We start from the raw sequence: 22918 nt of genomic DNA on the forward strand, positions 1-22918 counted from the left end.
CATCACTCAGAAACTGATATATATCCTTCATAGGTGTGTGTGTTTGCTTTTATACAAATGGCAGCAGTATGAATCTTCCAAATAAAAATGCCATCAATATTATTCCATGTCAATATGTTCTCTAACAAAACCATTGAATTACTCCTTAATATTTCACCTTAAGCATGTGATATGTACTTAACAAATCTCCTAGCCTTATAAATTTCAATGGTTTCCTATTTCAGGCTATTATAAAACCTGGAAATGAAGATATATGCCTTAAAATATACTTATGTGTATTCTTCTGTCTGATGGCTTCCTCAGGACAAATTATTAGAAATGGAATGGCTAAGACAAAAGGCATGCAGTCAACCACCGTCCCTCTTTTAGGTCTTTTTATTCATACTGACAATTCACCCTCCAAAAAGGTTTTTCCAATTTACTCTTTTTATGTACAGTTCAAAAAATATTTATTTTGTGCCTACTTTTTGCTAGGCACTATGTATACAACCATCATTAACAAAACAGACATAGTCCCTGCCCTCAGAGAGCTTACAATCTAAGGAAGAGACAGACACCCACAACCACACCATCACAAAATCTTCATTACAAGTTGAGGTAAGCCAAGAAGAAAAAGTACAAGCTCAAGGGAATGTTAGAAGAACCTGATACAGTCTGAAGTGTCTGGAAGAGTTTCCATGAGGAAAAATGATTCTGAGATAGACACTAAGGTTTTCTGTTGTATTTAACAAATCAGGTGAAACCTGTTGTAGAGAGCCTGGGAGAAAACATTCTAAGCAAAGGGAACAGTGTGGACAAAGTTCCTGAGAGGGGCAGCAGTGTGGACTTCCTGCACCCTCCCCCACTGGCCAGATCAATATTTAATAGCCATGTGCTAGAACAGTCACCTGGCAGTCAAAGCCTGAAGAACTAATAACTGAATAATGACACAATAAACTGTAAATCTCAAAAATGGATGTAAATAAAGTTACTCTGCATATGGAATGCATTTTCAACCTGTTCCCAAATTTTTAGACATAAAATGTTATGCCATATACTTTAAACAATACAATTGGCTAAATTCATTGGTTTAATATTTGCTGTCTAAAATATCTGCATGCCCATAGAGAGCAAAACACATAAAAAATTCTTTGACCTTTATAAATATGCTAAGGCTAAGTCCATTGAAAAGTGTTTAAGGTTTCCCAGAGAAGTTTCATATTCATATTTTATTTAATACAAAAAACACAAATGTCACTTAAATGCCTACTCTAGAGAAAAATCTATTCCCATAATTTTTCAATGACTGTAATTAGGCAAGTTTTCCTTATTCCAACTTGGGTTTTCTTCTAATCTTCAACATTAATTAAAGTTAAAATCAGTGTTTTAATATTTTTTTTAAAAAAATCCAAAAATTTTTTTTGTTGCTTTGTTTTTGAGACAAGGGTCTTGCTTGCTCTGTTGCCTGGGCTGGAGTACAGTGGTATAATAATAGCTCACTGCAACTTCAAATTCCTAGGCTCAAGCAATCTTCCTGCCCCAGCCTCCTAGAAAGCTGGGACTACAGGTGTAAGCCACCATGCTTGGCCCAGTGATTTTATTTATCCATGTAAATAGGAAATTATCATAATTTGAATGGTACTTTTTTAAATGTCATTACTTAGACCATAAAAAAATTGTACAGAAAGTTTGTACTACAAAATTATGCTCCTACAGGATTAGGATCCTCAGTAGCAGAGAGAAAAAAAACTCAAAAGAGTCACTGCTCAGCAACCCTCATAACTACAGAGAGAGAAGCACAATCTGCTAGTCATGAATATGAACAGACTTCATACGAATATCATTCATATATTCCCTATCATCATTCCCTCTCACAACAGGGAATGCCTATTACAATGCCATTGTTTACTCTGTGTAAAACAGCCCTTCTATTCCCCAAGTTTTTTTGTTTTTGTTTTTTTGCTATAAAATAAAGGCCATATCCCTAAGATAAACTTTGCAAAAATATCTCAACAGCAGATCCGATGTTTTCCATGTTCAACTGTTCCTCCTCAAGTTCACCTGGATGTTCCACAGCAATTTTCTTAACCTTTCATTGTTGACTGGCCTATTCTAAAATAGAATTCTTCAGCAACACACAATATAAAAGACATAGGCTAAAATAGGCCTCGCAAATACACTTTGGAATAAGTATATCTCAAACACAACTTTACAGTCCATTATTTTTCCTAATGACTAAACTCTAAATAAAAAAAATTTTTAAATGGAGGTTGTCAAACCAGTGATGCGTGCAGCCCATTCTCATGACAGTCATTTAAACTTCTCATCTGCAAAACATAATGCGATATATTATCAAAAAGAGGAAGGAAAAAACATGAAGGTCTATCTGGCTTACAAAATGAAAATCATAAGCATTACATGACATGTAGTATCAAATATTGAAATTTATACATTTTTCTGGATAATTTTTTCATTCTTCTTGATTGTAAGAGTAACAAATCAATGTAGAAAATTTGAAAAATATGGGATAGCAAAAAAAATCCTCAACCCTGCCATTCAGATGGAATTGTTAATATTTTGGTATTATTTCAGTATTTTTTCTATTATACACAAGTAATTGGGTTTAAGACATGCGTACACCAGCACACTTTTTCTTGAATAAAATTAGAATATATGCATTTTTACATTTTGTTTATTTAACATATGGCATGTTAAGTATCTGCGACATTAAAATCCTTCTAAAATACACTTTTAATATCAGATGTGTCAAAATATATTTAATCACTTTCCCTACTTTGGGACATTTATGTTGTTTCTAATATTTTAGCATAATAAACCAGACTGTCATAAAGATAGTCAAAACTCATAAAACTTCCAATTATTTTCTTAAGATATATTTCTAGAAGTGGAATTACTACGTTGAAATGAAATTGATATGATCAAAATCACCCCCACCCCTAAAAACACAGCCAATAACAGACTTTAACTTAGTCAAAAGTCATGAAACTTAATCACATGGTATATATATTTACAAATCGATTTTTTAAATAATACAAAATTCAAAGTTGAAATAAATTAGAAATAACAGGAAATAGGATCACCATTATGTTTTAGCATATAGTTACAGAAAAAATTAATTTAACTTAAACCTCATACTATATATTTTAATCTGTTCTAAATGAGTCAAAGAACACAGAATAGCATGCTGGTACCAGGAGAAGAGAAATTCTCACAACTACTTAAGAAAAGGAAAATATCTGAGAGAATGGAATGATAAGTTCACCCCAGAAACTTAGGATAAATGCCTTTCCTCCAATAAATTGCAAGTACTACAGATACTTTCTCTCTTTCTCTCTTTCTCTCTTTCTCTCTCTCTCTCTCTCTCAGAGGGCAACTTAAGCACAATTATTATTTTTTACTTAATTTTAGGCCCTGATATCCATTTTAAAAATTTTCTGAAACAAGTAAGAATTTTGTTATAATAGTTCCTGACATAATCATTAGCTCTCAAAACTCAAGAAAAAGACCAATCTCCTAAAAGTTCAAAACCAAAACCCTTAAAACAAAATACTAATATTTAAGATTTTCAAAATTTGGCAACTTTTCTCCCTTAAATACTTACTCAGTATGGGAAAGTTTTATTTCTTCTCTTTGTCTTGCAGAATAATTTAGGTTCCCACCTAAAACACAAATAAACATAGAATTTTTTCAATATAAATATTAAAGTAAGTAAAATTCAACCATACACACATGCAAGCATTTGCATAGATACACTTTATTTTAAGTACTAGAAAGAGCTACAGAAGATGAGAGGAAAAAAAGCTTATTCACTGGAACCTTCCCAAGAGGAAAAAATAGAATCCTTGTATGATACAAATACCCCTTAATTTTAGCTTTCTTTCTTTTTAAGTTTGGACTTAGCATTGCTTCAGGTTTTGTTAATTAGGACATTGTATTAATATTCAATAATAGTGAAAATTAAGAGAAATTAAATAACCTCAAGTTATTTGAATTACATGTATATTACATTCTGCCATGTATATAAAACCCTTCACAAGTAAACAGTTAGAAAAGTTAATAAGGGCAACATAAAAATCTTATAAAGAATGACAAACAAAGCACTAATGCATATAGTATAACTTACCAAAAACAATTCTGTAATTTCTAATTCTAAACCAAATACTTTCAGTCTTAAAATGCAAATTATAGCTATAAATTTGCTTCTTATTTTTTAAAAATACAAGACAATAATGCAGGAGGGGCTTTAGCTTATTTTTTAAATAGCGTATTTCTTTCTGCCAATATATAATAAAAATGACATCTTAGATTTTATACTATAAAATTTAAACTGCTCTTACTAGCAGATGGAAAAACATGACAGCAATTTGAATAAGTGAGATGGTTCAGAATATATAATTATATATTACAAAATTAAATGTTTCTACCACTATGAACAGAAAGTCATTATTACATGAACTAAAGCATTGGCCCTCAAAAAGGCAGACATTCCAGGGATCCCACAAAATGATACAGGGGCGTCGGAGAAGAAAATATCAGAACCTCTACTTACCTCGGGCACGATTCACCAAATAGAGTAAGACCACAGATAGAAGTGACACTAGGAGTGAAAAAACAAAGGGCCCTTAAAAAATACGTATTTCTTCTCAATGATTCCTTTGTAATCATAATTACAAAGTAAAGCTTAGACACAATCAGACCTTTATGAACTAGTACTTAAAATTAAATTATTATTCACAGTATTTTATTTTCCCAAAGCATTAAATATAAGTTACATACCATTTTCTCCAGGGGTCAGGGATGGCAGGGCCAGAAATGGAGAAGCTGAGACCCCTTAGAGGAGCGGGAGCTGACCTGCCCACAGGCCATCCCTACCCCTATTTCCTCTCCCCTTGTCAGGGCTGGTCCTTCCTGGTACTTCCCAAAACTTCCAACCACAGACTGTTCATCATTTTAGAGAGAGCCAAACAGAAGGAGTCCTTTGGGGGTTTTAAGTCTGAAAGCATCATGTCCATTTTATAAATTATATGACCAAACATTAAAACATGGTCACTAGACTTCCAGAAACCCACATCCAGCATAGACCTCAAAAGTCAGGTGCTTAGCTTTTTCCCTTAACAAGTAAGGCCCACTATTAAATGTTTTAAATTCTTACATGACCCACTTTTTTAAAACAAATGATTTATTGGCTTTATTGTTAACATTTGATGTGCTTGTTTCGAAAATTATGAGATAAAATGCATTCAAAGCTATTTATAAGCAATTATCTGCAAATACCATACTTCAAATATAGTCTTTATTCCCAGTAAAGGGAAACAAAGTTTGATAATATCATCACTGTGGCTTGCCATTGTTGAGCACATGTTACTGAAGTATAAAAGACATCTTGATGTGCTATAGGAAAATTATTTTAGATAAATATAATTTATGTGTATGGTAGAGATTATTATGAAAAATGCTGACATCATTTTTCAAGTTTTCTAATGCATCCTATTTTTAACCAATGAACTATTATAGGTAAAAATTAAATAACAGACTAAAAATAAAAGCCATTTACAACTGTCTAATAAACAAACCATGAGCACTCACACAAAAACCACACCAATGTCCACTCATTCACAGTAGGGACATACTCAGGACTCTTTCAAAGTGTTCCACTATAAAGGGGAAAAATGTTTTTTAAAAACCATAAACATTTAAAACACAATATGAAGCAGATTCCACTATTGCCTTTAAGAACTGGAATCTCCTGAAAAATGCCTGTGACTCTTCAACGAGCCAGAAAGTCACCAGCTGTGAAACTCTGGTACACAAGCTGAGAATCAGGCAAATCTGAGAGACATACATGCCTTTAGGGATTTGGTTTCAGAGGAGGGAAAAAAGAGAACAATAACAAAAACCTAAAAGTAAAAATGAGAATAGAACATTCTGCCACATATTAAAAGAAACTAAATGTTGCCACATGGCATACTCACAAGAAACACAGGCAATGAAGAAAACTTCTAAAAACAAATATCCCCGAGTATCCAATATCATGCCAGCAATGATGGAAATGATGGCCAACCCAAGATTCTGAATGGACTGCATGCTACAATTTAAGAAATATAAAAACACATTTCATTTTCAAGTCTTCACACACAGACTAACACTTCCCTATAAATATGTCTATCTGTAAACCACATACTATTAATGTTAAGAGATGTTTTCAACCAGGGATGACTTGATTAGATTTTGTTTTTTATTCCATGACTATTTCCACTACTAGAGTGTCTGCCCAAAGGTAAGGGAGTTTGCCTCATTAAGTGTAGTATGTACTTAACACCTTCCTGCTGAATGAAAGAAAGGGCTATGTGAACACCAACTTGGGTGCGATTTCTCCCTCTTACCTTTTTAGGCCACAGAAGATACTCAACTTCTCACCAAGAAACCCTCACATAAAAGGGCAGGTGGATGGTAATGTCAGCAAGTATCTATTATAGGTTAGCCTATCCCAGCTCTCTTGCTGGAGAGGCTTGGAGTTCTTCTGTTGCTACAATAGTATTTTAAATAGATTTAGCAACTTTTCCAGTTATCTCCAGGTTTAGAGCTCTCTCAGAAGCCAGATGATGATGAGATTCAGGAGATCTGGAGTTTTATGTGATAATTAAATTGACACAGAAGAGAAAGACAAATATGATGCGTAGCATAAATACTTACAAGCCATATGCAGTTCCCAATTGATGTTCAGGAACTACAAATGCCACCATTGGCCACAATGCACAGGCAAGCAATGAATAGGAGAGTCCCAGGAGGCACTACAGAAAGCAATATGATAAGGCATAAAAGTCTTATATTAACCAAAAGGTGCTTTTCCTTTGATTCAGATTAGCAAAAGTGACATACTAGCTATTAATAATATATGAATAGTCAGGCAAATTTTATTTTGATTAGGCTAAAACTCATATTCAAATAATATAAAAAAGTCTTGGACCTCTTATACCTTAAGAGTTTCTCTCTAGTGACAAGATACACACTCTCTTAATCATTTTCATTTGTCAAACTATATGTATACATAACTGGCTGAAGCCCAGGATGTAGTCAAGGACCAAGCATGAAAACTAAACTAATTTGCAAAAAGTTCTTACCTATATTTCAGGCAAGCTAGTTTTCTAATATTTACTAGGCATGACAAATAAGGTCATCAAGGTAACATCATGCCAACAGTCCATATCATTCTACCTCTGGGTCAACACCCAATTGGAGAGCATAGCCGAGAACCAAATAGCGCCACCACTGGTTGTAAGATATGTCCTAATGCTGACTTTTATTCCATTAAAAAAGAAACCTTATGATTCAAATTTAAATAAGTATCATTTATACCTACCAGATTGGCAAAGATTAAAATAATGCCAATACCTAATAATGGAAAGGACGCTAAAACACAGACATCTTTGTATGTTATCGGTGAAGTTATAAATGGGTAGAAAATTACTGAAGAAGTTTCACAGTATCTTCCAAGAAGCTAAATTTACAAAGCCTCTGCCTATAGCATTTCTACTTCTAGTAATCTGTGCTGTATCTATAGAAATATTTCTACAGAAATTCTCACCAAGTACACAAACACTCATGTGAAATGCAGCACTGCGGTCTATGGTCTTAAAAATGACATTCTGAAGAATAACAACAAAAACTAGATAAATTCATTATCACTTTTTTAAAAACTACTAAGACAGTCAAAGACCAAACAATGGATACTGGGCCAACAGATTTTTTTGCCACCTATGATGGAATTACTTATTTTAAGTCATTTATTTCAGAAAAACAAATAGAATTTTAAGCACTCTGGCTTTTGTAAGGCTATTTTATTTCAAATTCTATTTCAGCATTGAGGGTACCCTGTTATTAATAAATATGCCAAATGAAAAGATACCTTATACATTAACAATTCATAATTCCCCTTTAAATAATAACTCTTTTGGAGGAATTGAAATCGAATCATTGTTTCTCCCCTGCCACAGGCACTGCCCTCTGATTTGCTGAGCGTGCCTCCCCATATGGACTTGACAGGCCCCCTCACCCCTGACATGTTAACACAGATGTTACCATAGCAATCCAAGGGTTCCACATCGTAAAGGCCAGCATCATGTGGGACACGAGAGTGGTCACTACTGCACACAGAACCCAGATGATGTTCTTCCCTGTTTTATCCACCAGGAGCCCAAATATTGGGGACATGGGAGCTGATATGACATATACAATGCTGCCCAGAGAACAAATAAGATATTTAATGAAATGCAACAATAGCCAAAAATGAATATCAAGAAAATCCCAAAAAATATTAGGCAAAGCAAATCCTAACTCATTTAACATTATTCTAAAATGGTCATCAGAAAATAGAAATATAAAAAGCAATCCAAGATTTCTTTGGTTTTCTGTTAATGCAAAGATGGACATTCAGGATTCAAGTCCCAATATGGTCTGGGTTTCACACTGTGGATGTTACGTCACATATATCTCTTTCTGCCTCTTATAACATGTGGTTATAGTTAAAGACCCACAGTTTGCATGCAGTAGCACTTACAGAATTCATGAAATACCTGTTAATAGCACTTGCTGCCTGGGAAGAAAATCCAAATTTCTCTGTAAAGAAAACTCTAAAATTAAAAAGATAGAGAAATGAGTACATTAGAGAGAACTATCCTGTTTTCAAAAACCAAAGATAAAATAAAGATGAATAAAAACTCTTAAGTTTAATAAACATTTCTTTCTTGATACTTCCCACCTTTTTTAATATTTACCTTCAAGCAATTTACTAAAGCTTAAAGTACTTATATAAAGTATATAAATACTTCACTGACTAAATAAAATATGATGCCTCTTTTGTCCTTTTTACATATACAACAAGCATTACACACAAATTTTCAGAAAACTAAATATACTACTATAAGGAATTAAAGCTGCTTCTTTTCCTTAAAAAACAGTACTGGACAGGTTCTTTGCTAAATATATTAATAGCAAATAGGGTTTTTTATGTCAAATTATTTAAAATGATACACAAACACATTATTGCTCTGTTTAAGCAGCTGCCAATTTAAAAGGAAAGAGAAGTAGAAGATAGAGCAAACAAGAATTTGCTTTGAACCCTGAATTTAAGTCTGGCAGAATTACAGTCCTAACAAATGGAGACGTGCCCAGTCACGGTGCACCAATACCCAGTCCCCATTCTCAGTAAGAGGCTTCCTAATCAAAGAATAAAGAGGAAATAAAAAAGAATTCTAGTCCAAAATGACTATTAAAACAAATCAGTATTATGAATCAAAACTGTTAATAGGTATTTCTTCAAAAGAATAAAACCAATACTAAAGCTTGAGCTAAGAAAATCATTTGTATCTCAAGATATAAAGCAATTTCTGTGAAAATATAAGCTATAATCAGAGAAGCAAGATTTGCTGGTAAAAAAAAAATCACATTTATGCAATTGAACTTTCATTATAATTCAGTCAAGAAAAATGGAATGCTAGAGAATACTCACTTCCCGAGTCCAATAAAAGGGAACACAGCAACATAATAGCAGACACAGATGATAAATATGAGCCACAGGGGTAAGGAGAAGTCCTTTACATCAGTTAATTTAATAACTTCCCCTTAGAGAAGAAAAGAAAGATGCTATCAGCATAATTTTGCATACCTAAGGAGATTTCATCTGTAGTCAAGATTATTTTTTTAATAATGTTATTAACCCTTGCAATTCAGTTTAAAAAATACATCTCTAGTAAATTATACAAACATCATTTCTGGGATAACTTACAAAGACATAAGAAAAAGCCAAACTAAGATTGGTACCTACCATCCTACTCCCTTCCAGGAACAATAATCATTTTGCAAACATACAAAGTACAACTGAGAATGTAAATTCTGCCAAAACATTTAAGAGGAAAAAAAAATATCCAATATTTAGAAAAGTAAAAATAGATTTGGAAATAAAAAACATGTCTTAAGCACCACTGGATTTATAACATTGCATAGGAACTTATTTCATTGTAAATTATCTCACAAAGGCTATAATTCCCCAAAGTCCCATTCTTCTTTCATTTAGACTTACCTGTTTTTCCTTGTTCTTTATGAAGGATTCTCTCTGCTCTCTGATCCAAGTAAGCAAGAGCCAAGGCACAGATTAGTGAAAGAATACACGTTATACCACCTAAATGAAAAAACCAGATTTAAAAAGAGAACCAGACTAAAGTTCCTAAAAGGCAGTACATTATATAAATAGCAGAAAACTCATCAACTGAAAGGGATGGCATCTAAAGACATAAGAAAAGCCTGCCATTACTAAACCAGGACAGAAGAGAAAGTGCACATGGTAAATACTCAACAAACAGTAATCACCTTTATTATATTATTGCTCAGTAGAAGGTCGGAGACTAGAAAAACACTAGAACAAACTAGTCTAGGCTTATAATGGAGAACATAGACTGAGGAAACCTGATAACCAGCCAGCAAATTAGTCCTAATTTCTTAATTCAATCTAAGTACCACTTTGATGGATGCCAAGGGAAAAAAATTACCAAAGCCAAGTCTGATTCTGTGATCACCTCTCTTCCTTCTGACCCCTTCCCAAAGTCTGAAACCTTTGCTCCTTCCCTCTGGCAGCCCAAAGGGCCCCACCCTCCCAAAACACAGCTCTCTGAGGCTCTCTTTCCTGTGAGTGCGGCATTTCTCCCTAATGCTGACCTCATATCGTTAGATTAACAGTAAATCAGGATAAAGAGTGAATAAAGTTTACACTCAAGAAGAATTTTCAAAAGAAGCTTAGTGAAATAAACAAAGACTGATATAACATGGTCTAGCTGAAAGATTGCTGAAATTAGAGTCAGCAGATGTGAGTTCTACTGCTGGCACTAACAAGCTGAGTGTTCTTGGACACAGAACTTAAAGTCTCTGGGATTCAATTTCTCCATCTGTAAAATAAGAGACTTTGACTTGATGATGGCAGAGGTCTTTTCTGGCTCTAAAATTCTTTAAAATTCTAAAGATCTCCATTGTGAAGGGAACTTGATGGAACACTTAGAAGCATTTGAGAGAGTGAAAAAGAGGTTTTAAGTAAGGAAAAGAATTTAAGAGGGAGGGTTTGGAAGAAAGGAATTTTTAGATATTCTTGCCTATTTGGGATTCCCTCTCCACTGTCCTCTTTTTACCAGGCTGTATGTACTAAGGAATTATAAAGAATAAAAGATGTGCAGATCTTAGGCACAGAGCTTTTACCTCACCATGCTACAGGTCTCTCTGGAGCCTTGCAAACAGTCATATACACACTGTGGGGCTCACCTAGACAAACTCACTGCTCAGAGAAAAAACAAATGTGATGAATCCACAGGGCCTTATACAGTTCTCAGTAACCTGCCTGGTAACTAGCACAATGGAGCCCTTAGCTAAGAGAACTTAGGGACAGGAGGGACCTGTACAGCTTTGATCAAACACCTGCAATTTGACAGAAAAGAAAACTGAGACACAAAGAGATTAACTTTCTTGTCCAAGATGACAGAACTAGTTAGAGTTGGCATTAAAACCCAGGCTCCTGACTCCCAACTTAGATTTTCAACCATATCATATCACATCTGACGTATATAAAATCTAAGCTTTCTAGGCATACTGAATTTGATCAAAAGGAAACAATTCTCCCTTCTGCTACAGACTATTAACACCTTACATGAATAAATTCCCTGATTTGTCTCCCTCACACAGATTTCACATACACTGTGTCTTTGTACTATGAGATACAAATGACAACACCGAAATAGATGACAAGGAACAAGACCCTCCATTTTGAGAAAGTGGAAATTAACATACAAACAGAGTAAATGATAGTCTATTTCTAGTTAGATCAGAGAACGAAGAAACCATAAGTGCAAAACTATAACCAAAGTGGTCTGACACCAATTCCTGTGTTCTTTCCTCTTTTGACAAGCTTTCAAAAGAGTAAGATGCGAGACGTTAGCATTCACTTACCGATCATAAGTGTGACCCCAAGGGTTGTGGGACCAGCAGAACCCAATAAAGCTTCAATCTTGGAATACAGCCATCCCATGAGGTTCATGTTGACTGTACTCCCCTAAATGAGAAGGAAAAACAATCAACAGAACTTTCAATTATTTAAACATATGCTTTGTTCCAAAAATAAAAAATAAAAAAGATTTGAGGTGGCTTAGAGAAATAGGTATAATAGGACCCAGATTATAATAGGAGGTAATTTTTTTTAAACCCCATAGGGGAAAAACTGACAAAGATAAAGCTACAGATAAAGTTACTATGTTTTTCTAATGCCAATCTATTAGAAAAGACTGATATCCAAAATAACATAGTACATTTAGAACTTCCTAGCAGCCAAAGCAAAAATGAAGCAGAAGTTATAAAATTCACAGAGTACCTAAGACAAAAATACAACAGTAGCTCAGGAAAAGCTGCTTTTCCTGGTACTGGAAAAAAAAAAATTCTTCTTCTGAATGTGCATAAAAAAAAATAGCGAAAGTTACAGTAAGTAATATCCTCATTTATTCATTCACTCAGCAATTACTGAGCCTCTATTACCTGCCAGTCACTGTTTCAGGTGTCAGGAATATAATAAAGAGCAAAACAGAAAAATATCCAACTTTCATAAAACTTACATTTTAGTGGGGTAGAAAACATAAAATACGTAGTATATTAAGCAGTGACAAGAGCTTTAAAAACCAAGGAAAATATAAAGCAATGAAGGAGAATATAAAATTAGGAGTGGAGGCCTCACTGAGAAACTTTCTTGGGAGTAAAAACTCAAAGGAAACAAACTGCAGGCATACCTGAGGAAAGAGCATTTGAGACAGAAGGAACAGCCAGCACACAGGCTCCGAGAGGGAGCCCGCCTGGCATGTTCAAGGAATGGCAAGGAAGGCAGAGGCCAAAGCAGTAGAAATGAAGAGGGGAGAGGATGAGATGAGGTCCCTAGAAAGGAAATGGTGGGGAGGGAAGCTATAGGCAGTAAGAAGGACTTTCAGTTTTTATTGTGTATGAGATAGGAAGCCATTGGGGTTTTCAGAGGAGAAGTGACATGATCCACTTACACACTGACAGACTCACTTTGGTTGCTAGATTCAAAACAAACTACAAGTGGGGGCAAAGGCAGCAGTTAGGGAGCTACAGCAATAATCCAGAACAGAGCTGATGGGGCTTAGCCCAGGAGGGTTAGCAGTGGCTATGGTGTGAAGTGGTCAGAATATAGACATACTGACACATAAATTGCCCTAAGTTTCTAGAAGGGAATCTCAAGGCTTCTAAGAGGTAGGGTAGGGGTTATAGGAGTGGTGTGGGGGGGGGGGGACCTGAGGAGGTGGAGCGAGCCAATTCTCAGACAGCCACCTCAGCTTCGGCCAGAGCCGCTCGACTTTTATCTGATTTCTGTATTTAGGGTTCATGTCAAACATCATTAGATGAAAGTATTTTATGATCAGAATGTTCAAGAGCCATTCCATTACAGAGTTGCTAGGGACCTGACAGATTCAGTCCTTGTGCTTCTCTTGCTCTAGTGCATCTTCCAGAATGATCACACAGTTAACCACTCTATGATTTCTCTGTTGTCTGAGCAGTGACTTTGATCAAGTTTAGACAATTTTACCTTCTTCAAGCAGTGGACTTCTCATTTTCCTTCTTATTCATGTCTTAGCTAGGAGTTGGAGGTCCAGCACCCTTTTGATTTTCCTTTGCAATTTGTTGCTTTTAAACATTATTTTAACAAATATTTGGTAAGCACTTGCTTAGCCAGGTCATGTTAGATACTTTAGAATTAAACATTATTAAGAGGCAATATCCTAGTATTTGAGGAGCTTATCTTTTTGATGACATTGTAGAAAGTTTCCAATAGGTTTCCATTTACCTTCCTGTTCGTTTGAGAAATACCATTGGCTGGCATTTTGTAAGAAACAGACATGTGAAATTTGCTACTGTTTTTGCTGTGAGAATACTGTCGAGCACACATTCATTTCTGTCTTCAGTAGCATGACTTAGTCAGTAGGCTCCTAATTAACAGTCATTAACACAGTCGACATTCTCTCCTCCTTAATTTCTTTCCAGGACACTACAGTCTTGCAGTTTTCCTCTTGCCTTTCTGCATTACACCCCCTGCCCTGGGAGCTCTTTCATTTGTTCCATCTCAATCTTCTTAACCTATAAATGTGGAAGTTCCCCATGGTTTGGTCATTGGACATCTCTTTCCTTCAACACTCACAGCCCTGGTGATCTTATCTAGTTTCGCAATTTTAAGCAGCATTTTCCTTGCTCTTGAATTTATATCACTGTCTAGGTCTTTCTTCTGAATTCCATAGCCATATATGTAACTGCCTACTCATCATTTCTACCCGGATGTCTGGAAGGCAAGTCAAACCTAACTTAAGTGCTCAAGACTCAGCTCTTAATATTCTGCCCACCATCCCCCACACCAGCTCCTGCTGCTGTAATTTTCTCATCCTCACTCACAGCAACTCTTTTCTTCCAGTTGCTCAGGCAAAAGCTTTGGTATCATCCTGAGCTCCTCCTTCCCTCACCTCCCCAATCCACACATTTTCCATTAGCAAATCCTGTTAGCTCTATCATCAAAAGAATATATACATACACATACACATTCTCTCTCTCTCTCTCTCTCTTTCTCTCCCTCTCTCTCACTCTCTCTCTCTCAGGGCTCCTCAGAATGCAGTTTAGTAGATTATAACTAAGTTACAGTGACACAGAGAAGAACCTAATGATCACTAGTATCCAGAATGGAATCAGTGAGAATGAGTCTTGCTTAACTGATCTTACTTCCCTCTTTGAGAAGTTATCGGACAACTAGATCCACAAACTCTCACAGATATTTTGATTGCATAAGACACATAATGAAGCCTGTTGGAATATCCCTGTAGATAAAATTGAGAAAACATGGGAAATCATACTATTTATCAAATAATTACAAATTAAAATAATATTTAGCTATTTCCCTACCAAAGTGATAAAAAGACTTTTTTTAAAAGTAATAACAGCCTGTACTATCAAAGCTACAATAAAAGGGATACTCTCATACTCTATAGATGGGGATGTACACATCTGTGGAAGGGTAATCTATAAATAAGTCTCAACAGTTCTCAAACACCTGATGCAATAATTCCATTCCTAACCACCTAGCCTAAGGAAATCATCAAAGTTGCAGACAAGTTTTATAGTAAGAGTTTTGGACTACAACACTACTTATAATAGTGAAAAAAATCAGAAAGAATGTACATGTACACAAATATAGAAATACTCATATGATAAAATATTATATTAAAAGCTTTGTACACTGGATTTCTTCTTTCCAACAAGAACACGCCTGAAGCTCTTACTCAATGGGGGAGGGGGGCATGGGCAATATAAGTAACCTTAACACTTGTACCCCCATAATACGCTAAAATAAATAAAATTAAATTTAAAAAAAGAACATTGGCATTTTCATGCCATTTATTAGTCTTTGAAAGCTTGATTTTTAATGGCAAAGATTTCTTTAAATCTTTTATTCATAGGACTCTATAAGGAAAAACTGTGGTTTGGACTGCCAAAATACCTTACAGGATGCATTAATAAAAACATCATGTTGTTCCTCTGGGTAGCCTCTATCAGACCAAACCTGAAACACATGATCATTTCTAGGTTCCAATTGCCAGAAAGAGTACTGGCTACCAAAGATAAGTCCAGGGAGGTGTGAACACCACAGTGAAGGAGCAGGGACCCCTGTCACATGGCCTAGACAATCACAGGAAATGAGAGCATATGACCAAGAACTTAAGAGCTGTCTTCAAATAAGCAAACCACTGTCAGCAGAGAACTTTAACAGAGGGTAAAAGTCAGAACAATTGGTAAAAGCTACTTGTGAAGGTAGGTTTCATCTCTATATGAGAATGAGCTCCAAAACATTAATTGAAGTAGACAGGCTGTTTCATCACAGAGTGAGCTTCTGATCACTGGAAATGTGCAAGCAGAAACTGGATGGCCACATGTAGAGGGTTTCATAGCAGAAATACCAAAATTGGTAAGAAATCAGTTAACAAAACTTGTAAGATCCCTCTCCATAATAAGATTCTTTGAATTAATGAATGTTCATGTAGCCATGTTAGACTGTTTACTAACTGAAATAAGGTTAGAGATGCCTTACTTAAAGTAAACTAATTATCACACTATGTTCTACAGGAACATTTAAAAATCAATACCTAATTTACCATACACATTTCGCCCTGTGATTTGTAAGAGATAACTACAAGATTCAATTTTTTGCTTCCTATTTGGTTTCATTTGGTTTGTCATCATACTTACAATTCTAGCCATGCTAAGTTGTAGTCCAAACACCAGGTTCAATTCTTTGCCTTTAAACCAACTCACAGCATATGTATTCTGAGCAACTGCTAAGGACTCCCCACCAATCCTAAAAATAGGAAAAGAAAGAAAAGTCAGATCTTTTAAAGTAAAACCATAGTTAGCAATGCAGGTTTAAAATCTGACACTTTCTTATCAAGAGGTGGGGACTCTGTCCCCTCCCCTTGAATCTAGGTGGGCCTGTAACTGCTTCAACCAATAAAATATGGAAGAAGTGACACTGTGTAACCCCAAGGCTGGGTCATAAAAGGTAACATCCGCCTTTTCACTCCAACACTTGCACTTGGAGCCCTGAGTCACCTTGTATTAATAAGAAGGTCAACTACCCTCATGCTATGAGAAAGCAAGCCACACAGAGAAGCTACTTGTAAGTGCTCCAGTCAACAGTCCTAGTCTTCCAGGCCTCCCAGCCCAGATATGTGAGTCAGTGAGCTTTCAGATGATTCCAGCCCCAGCCTCCCATGAATCTTTCCTGCTGAGGCTTCAGACATCTGGACCAGACAAGTCATCCATGCTATACCCAGCCCAAATTCCTGACCCACAAAGTCCACAGCATACTGAAATGGTTGTTTTATATTGCTAAGCACTGGAGTCATTTTATATGCCACAACAACCGTGCCAGGCAATAAAAGGAGTCTGGGTTACAACGTCACCATCTAAACTATACAAAGTGCTGATATGGGGAAAGTGGTCCATACTTTGTGAAAACATGAAAATTTACACTTTGGGTCAAGACATCAAGCTCCCTATCCATCCTCCTCAACACATCATCAATACAACAAAACAAGTAAAACATTTATGAAAAATATCATTTCTGAAGAACTGTTTAATATTCAAACCCCACACAGAGTTAACTATGACCACTCAAAATTTTTGTTTAACTTTTTTTAATTAAGAAAAGACAACTAAAAAACATTTTATGTATATGTGGCCAGATTTCAAGGATGTGAAGTAATTTCCCAAAATAGACAAAAATATTTTTTAAATCCTTAATCAATGAATAGTAAAACAGTAAGTTAGGCTAAATTAAAATATGCATAACTTACCCAAACACAAACCTTCCAAATTCCATCAGCCAAAAAGCATTAAATATTCCACCCAGAGCAAAAATAACCTACAATGTAGAATTTAATGCTTAATCAATGAAAAAGTAAATTCAAGGTATTAAAGAGAAACAATAACTTATGAGAAATCAGAACTTCTACAATGGTTTTAATATTCTTCCTTCGTAAATCTGTGAAATTAAAATATTAATAATGTTCGTTTATTTCAAGGTTTAAAGTAAACTATGTATTATACCATGTGGACATTTATCTTTGCCAGCAGAATTAATTAGATGAGAATTCAAAAGTCACTGTCAGTTAATGAATATTTTGGCCTTCCTTACCTGTCCAATGCAAACAAAACAGCTAAAAATAATTGTGCCCCACCTGTTTAAAAGAGAGAGAAAAATTTCTTAATTTCTTCTTATATTACAATATATAATCACAAAGACGTTTAATAATAATTTGCTTTGGTTTTCTTTGTCCCCTCTGTATTCCCTCCAAAGAATGAAAAAGTGCTCATTTGCCTTTGAAGTCAGCAACTTTCCTAGGCCGAATACTAATCTATAGAAGTCTAGATTTCTGAGGAGATTCCAGAGGCTTTAGTAATGGTATATATTAGTTTAACCCATTATCTCTTAAATGAAACTTATTAAATAATCTTCAAGAAGTTACCAGGGTTGAAACTACTTAAAAATGGAAATTCTTTATAAAATTTCTTTTAAGAGTTTAGGATTGATTCCAAGGAATTCTACGCTAAGTAATTTTAAGTGGTTATAATTCTGATAACTAAAAATTACTTTTAAAAGGAAAAATATCAACCATGTTAATACAATTACAAGTCTAACATTCTGCAGTCTGAACATCTGATTGATTTTCTTCCAGAATAAAATGCCAGTGTCAGAAGAGTCCTTAAAGATCAGCAAAGGAAACCATACTTGTTAAATCTCTCTCAAGATCCTTGTGAAATGGTCATACCATGTTCTACTCACTGTTCTGTGCCACTGGAAAACTCACTATAGTCCCAAGACAATTTATATCACTTCTGTCAAACTGACCAAGAAAACTCTTCATCATAGTAAGTAGAATCTGTTCCCCCAAAGTTTCAAGCTAAGTCTAACCTTTGAGACCAAACAAAATAAATGTAATTCTTCCTTCACACTTTAACTCTTCAACGTTTTAAAAAGTTAGTGCCCAAGTCTAAACACTTAAAATTTTTTCAACTCTTATCTACCAGATATGGTTTAAAGACTCTTCATCATCTTGGTCTCTGCCTTCTGAAAATATTCCTAGTCTATTCCCTCTTTAGTCTCCACTAACAACATACACACGATAATAAGAATGAGAAGTGACAAAGCTTAGTGTTATTCCTTCCTCAGTATCTAATAGAAGTGGTCACAAAAAGTTCAATTCCCAAAGAATGGCAGAAATAGAAAATCTCCCTGGGACTGGGGGAAGCACATACTATCGATGTGCCAAATACTGTACATCCATCTCTCCTTTAATCCTCATAATCACCTCGAGTAGGAATTATTATCCGTATTTTACCAGTTGAGGGAATTGAAGCTCAGAACAGCTAGAAAGTTGAGCAAGTGGTAGCAATGGGATTCAGACTCTGTTTTGTCTGATCTCAAGTGTGAGCATAATTTACCTCTAGATAACTGGGTTATTTCATTCCATCAGCAGTATTTCTTAGTCTCAACCTTAATTGAAATACCAATTAAGTTTCAAAAAACCAATTATTCCAGAGAGAAAAATCATTTTTAAAAATTCATGCAGATTATCACAGTCAATACAGAAGCTCATTCAGTTCTTTCCATAAACATTTTAATCTAGCTCTGTATTTTCCCAATAATTATGTGAGATTTACCCATAGGTGAGACTTTATTTTCAAGCTTACCGTATTCCAAATACTCGGTCTATTAAAAAGCCACCAAAGAAACATAAAACTACATTGGGCCAAGAATACCAGGCATACAGCAGCATGAATTTCGTGGTATTCACCTGCATATCCTATATGGAAAGAAAATAACACTATTTTTTTCCAAACAGTTAAGTTTAGCAACTAACAAATCAAATTATGACAAGCTAATAGAAAATAGTAGTTACATTATTCCTTCTGTATAAGGCAAGTTTCTTTCCCATTTGTAGTAAGTCACTAACTTCCTTGAGAATTTCATGAAAGCTATGGCACCTGCCCCAGAAAAATGGTCACACCTGGGAACTTCTTGCATACACATGCCATTTCAGGGGCTTCATGGATTCTAGGATCAAACAACCTACTAGCAGGACCTCCTCACTCTGTCTCTACCTTGTATATTCTTATTTCCTCAATACTACCTGCAATGGGGACTCCTCCCACATAGAAAAGAATAATCTTAGCCTATCACATCCTACCCTCTCCACACCTCATCCTTGCCAACTCCTACCTCCTTTCCTCTTTAATTCTACAATGCAAAGGGCTGATCTATGTATTTTTTCCCTGTTCAAAGATAAAAAAAAACTTACAAAGAAAAAAGACTATCTAAAAACCCAAGAAATTACAAACACCAAATATATTTTATAATACAAAACCAAACTAAAAAATATTGACATTGTGCCTCAGCAGCTACACCTGCTCCAAAGAAAACAAAAGGAACAAAGGTGAAAAATCAACTTACCCGTTTAACCTGAGTCTGAAGGGCAGCAGGATTATCATAGCAAAAATAGCTGCCTAGAAAAAGGAAGAGCAAGTACTTTATAAGTAATAATAGTATCCATATAAAAATTTAAAGTTGCAAATATTACTCAAAAGGTGATTTTAAGAGTTTATACTATGGGCTAGAGGACTGACACAATGGAAACTTTTGTGGACCACTTCCTTTATCCATGAGTACTTTCTAAGTTGTAGCAAAATAACTTTCACAAATGAGTAGCACGCACACACAGCAAATATTGGGAACCTGAATTAAAAGAAATCAACAATCAACTGTTTTTCCATTTTATTTTCATCATGGTTCACAAGTCTATTATTTTATTAACATCTTCATGAAGCAGCTATATTTTCCTTACTTACAGCTACCAAAACATACACACATACTAAAAATTTTACAAACATCCTGAACAGTTTCCTAACAATGTTAGCTGTGGGTGGTCTCCACGCATCTTGAAAGCAAAGGATTGGAATTTAGCTATTCTGACTAACCCAATACCTGAAGCGAGTTCTAACTCTAAATAGAATACCCAAGATCAAATAATGTAGTGAATGCAATCTCAGGAATGAAAAAAATTGCAACTGAGAGTTCTAAAGAACTAAATTAAAGCATTATGTTTGTTGTAGTATTCGAGAGAAGTGAAGAGAGATTTACTATTCACACACTCAGAGATTTATTTTAAAGGTAAAATAACAGATCCTTGGGTAGGATTGAAGATAATATTGCCTCCATTTCTCTGCTCTCTCCCTAAGTACACACAGCAACTGGTTCAAAGGAATGAAAACTGTCATTAGAAAAGTGTGAATCTGGCTTCTGAAACGCAGGCAGATAACCAGAATCTACCAAAAATAATCTGCTTGAGTAGGAACGATTTTTATATTAAAGTGTTTCGTTGTTGTTTTTCTTGTTTTTTGTTTCTAAACCGAGAAACTTCTGGTTCCTGCTTTTATTGCTTGTAAGGAATTCAGTGTCATGCTTTAAGGTTAACGGACAGGCATCATCTTTCAAAAAATAAGAGGAGAGGGGGCAAAAAAAGTTGCAAAGAAACCAAAGCCCAAAGCATTTTTCATGCCTACTAATACATTTCAGCAGTAACATAAGGTTATGCCCCATAATATTCCTAAACCTGCTAATCTCACAAGTTCCACCTAGCCTCCTGAAAAACACATTCTTTCATACTGAACTAATACCTTATTCTGCAGCTACCTTAGAATAGCTGCAGAATAAATTAAAAACTGTAACATAGAAAGGAAAGATGTTTTTAAAATTATCTTGAGAAACTGCTTTTAGAGTCATCAGATTTCATCAGTAAAATCAACCATCGCCAAGCCTACCACAAGTCCAGTCCAGTATGATTGCTTAACAGTGGCAGAGCGGAAGATTAAAGAAACGCATCCACTCGCTGAGACTATCAGCAAGACACATTCACACGTTTTCCCAAAGAGAGTGAGGAACATAAAAAAAGAATGCCAACGAAATTATTTTTAAAAAAAATAATAAAGAAGGTAGTTTTGGGGTGAGGGTTAGGGACAGGGGATAAGCGCGCAGTTAAGTCTTTCTGAATTTCTCCTGAACACAGTGTGACAAGAGAGGAACCCCGAAGATTTAGAGATGCCTCATATGTATGGCCCCAGGGGCGAGCTGCTAGCCTGTGACTTCTTGGAGAACAGAGGACCGGGACAAAGCTCGCCCAGCTCAGTCCCCTGACATCCACGTTCGGGGTGCTTAATAACTAGCCACATCCACCGGCCCGGTTGGGGCTGCAAAGGGAAGAGAGAGGCCCAGGAGCCGAAGCCAGAAGCTTTGCTGAGGCGCCGTGGCACCCGCGAGCACGGTGCCCATGTGGCTCCGAGAGAACGTCGGGAATGCTCGCGTATCAGCCCCACCCGACCGGCCGGCTCACCGAAGCCAAGGAAACACATCAGCAGCAGCACCAAAAGCCGGTGCGCCAGGCGGCTGGGGTCGCAGAGGGCCGGCAGCGCGCGGGGGGCCGCGGGGGCCTCTCTGCCGGCCTCATCAGGGCCGCCTGCCAGCAGCGGTCGCGCTTCCTCCTCCTCCTCCTCCATTGCGCCCACCGGAGACCGAGAGGCCAAAACGCTAGCAACTCCGGGACAGGCAGGAAGCCGCGCCGCCGGAGCCCAGACCGCGATCACATGACAACGGGCCCTCACGTGACGCCGGCAGGTCACGCAGGGCCAGCCTCACGTGATCGCGCGCAGGGCAGGGCTGAGGAGGAGCCGGCGTGTTGTGCTTTGCTCTCCCTAAGCGACAGTCTTCTTGGGGAAAAACAGCCTAAGGCGCCCACACCCAGCCTTCTACCGTTTCCCGCGCTGTCCTTCTGTCTCCTGCCCTGCTGACACTTGCACTCACGCCGGACTCAGCGCACTCCCTCCGGGAGAAGGCCGGCCTCCCCCTGGCCTCGACGCCAGACTCCTGAGAATCCGACCTGCGCTAGGGACACCAAAACACATGCCGCCTTTCTCCTTGCAGCACTGCTGTCGCCAGTTTCTATGACTGCTCTTTATACAGACAAACTTAATCGAGCACCTCCTGATGTGCCAGGTACTGGAAATACGAACTGGAATAAGGCAACCTCTCTGACCCTAGAGATTTCGGAGTTTAGTTGGAGAGGTCGACAGAAACTAGTACTTTAAAATGCAGTATGATGAATGAATGTGGTGAGAACAGTGGCAGAAATTGGCGCTTAATTCCTTAGAAATGTCTGCAAAGGGCATTTGACAAAGAGAGAACAGGTGCACAGTGTAACCAGCTTTGGAGGCAAGGGAGGGAGGGGGCAAG

General features: G+C 36.5%; 1 protein-coding gene across 1 annotated transcript; it reads right to left on the reverse strand.

Annotated features, from left to right (window-relative positions):
- Positions 1-359: 359 nt before the first annotated feature.
- MFSD1 (major facilitator superfamily domain containing 1) lies at positions 360-22277 on the reverse strand. Its single transcript, XM_012739778.3, has 16 exons — positions 22023-22277; positions 20087-20139; positions 19327-19439; positions 17771-17813; positions 17430-17497; positions 16324-16432; positions 11986-12088; positions 10079-10177; positions 9509-9620; positions 8574-8630; positions 8080-8236; positions 6694-6791; positions 5973-6085; positions 4550-4597; positions 3602-3659; positions 360-2306 (listed from the first exon to the last, which is right to left on the reverse strand). The coding sequence occupies exons 1-16, from the start codon at positions 22183-22185 to the stop codon at positions 2303-2305; spliced, it is 1398 nt and encodes a 465-aa protein (XP_012595232.2). The 5' UTR covers positions 22186-22277; the 3' UTR covers positions 360-2302.
- Positions 22278-22918: the final 641 nt, after the last annotated feature.

The sequence above is a fragment of the Microcebus murinus genome, chromosome 1 (assembly GCF_040939455.1).
Source record: "Microcebus murinus isolate Inina chromosome 1, M.murinus_Inina_mat1.0, whole genome shotgun sequence".
NCBI lineage: Eukaryota > Metazoa > Chordata > Mammalia > Primates > Cheirogaleidae > Microcebus > Microcebus murinus.

Excerpts from the sequence above, each read along its gene's own strand:
- MFSD1 (XM_012739778.3), bottom strand. The coding sequence starts at position 22,185 with ATGGAGGAGGAGGAGGAGGAAGCGCGACCGCTGCTGGCAGGCGGCCCT. Across the intron at positions 17,814-19,326 it reads GACCGAGTATTTGGAATACG|GTGGGGCACAATTATTTTTA; the intron begins GTAAGCTTGAAA and ends TCTTTTAAACAG. Across the intron at positions 6,086-6,693 it reads TTGGGAACTGCATATGGCTT|CATGCAGTCCATTCAGAATC; the intron begins GTAAGTATTTAT and ends CTTAAATTGTAG.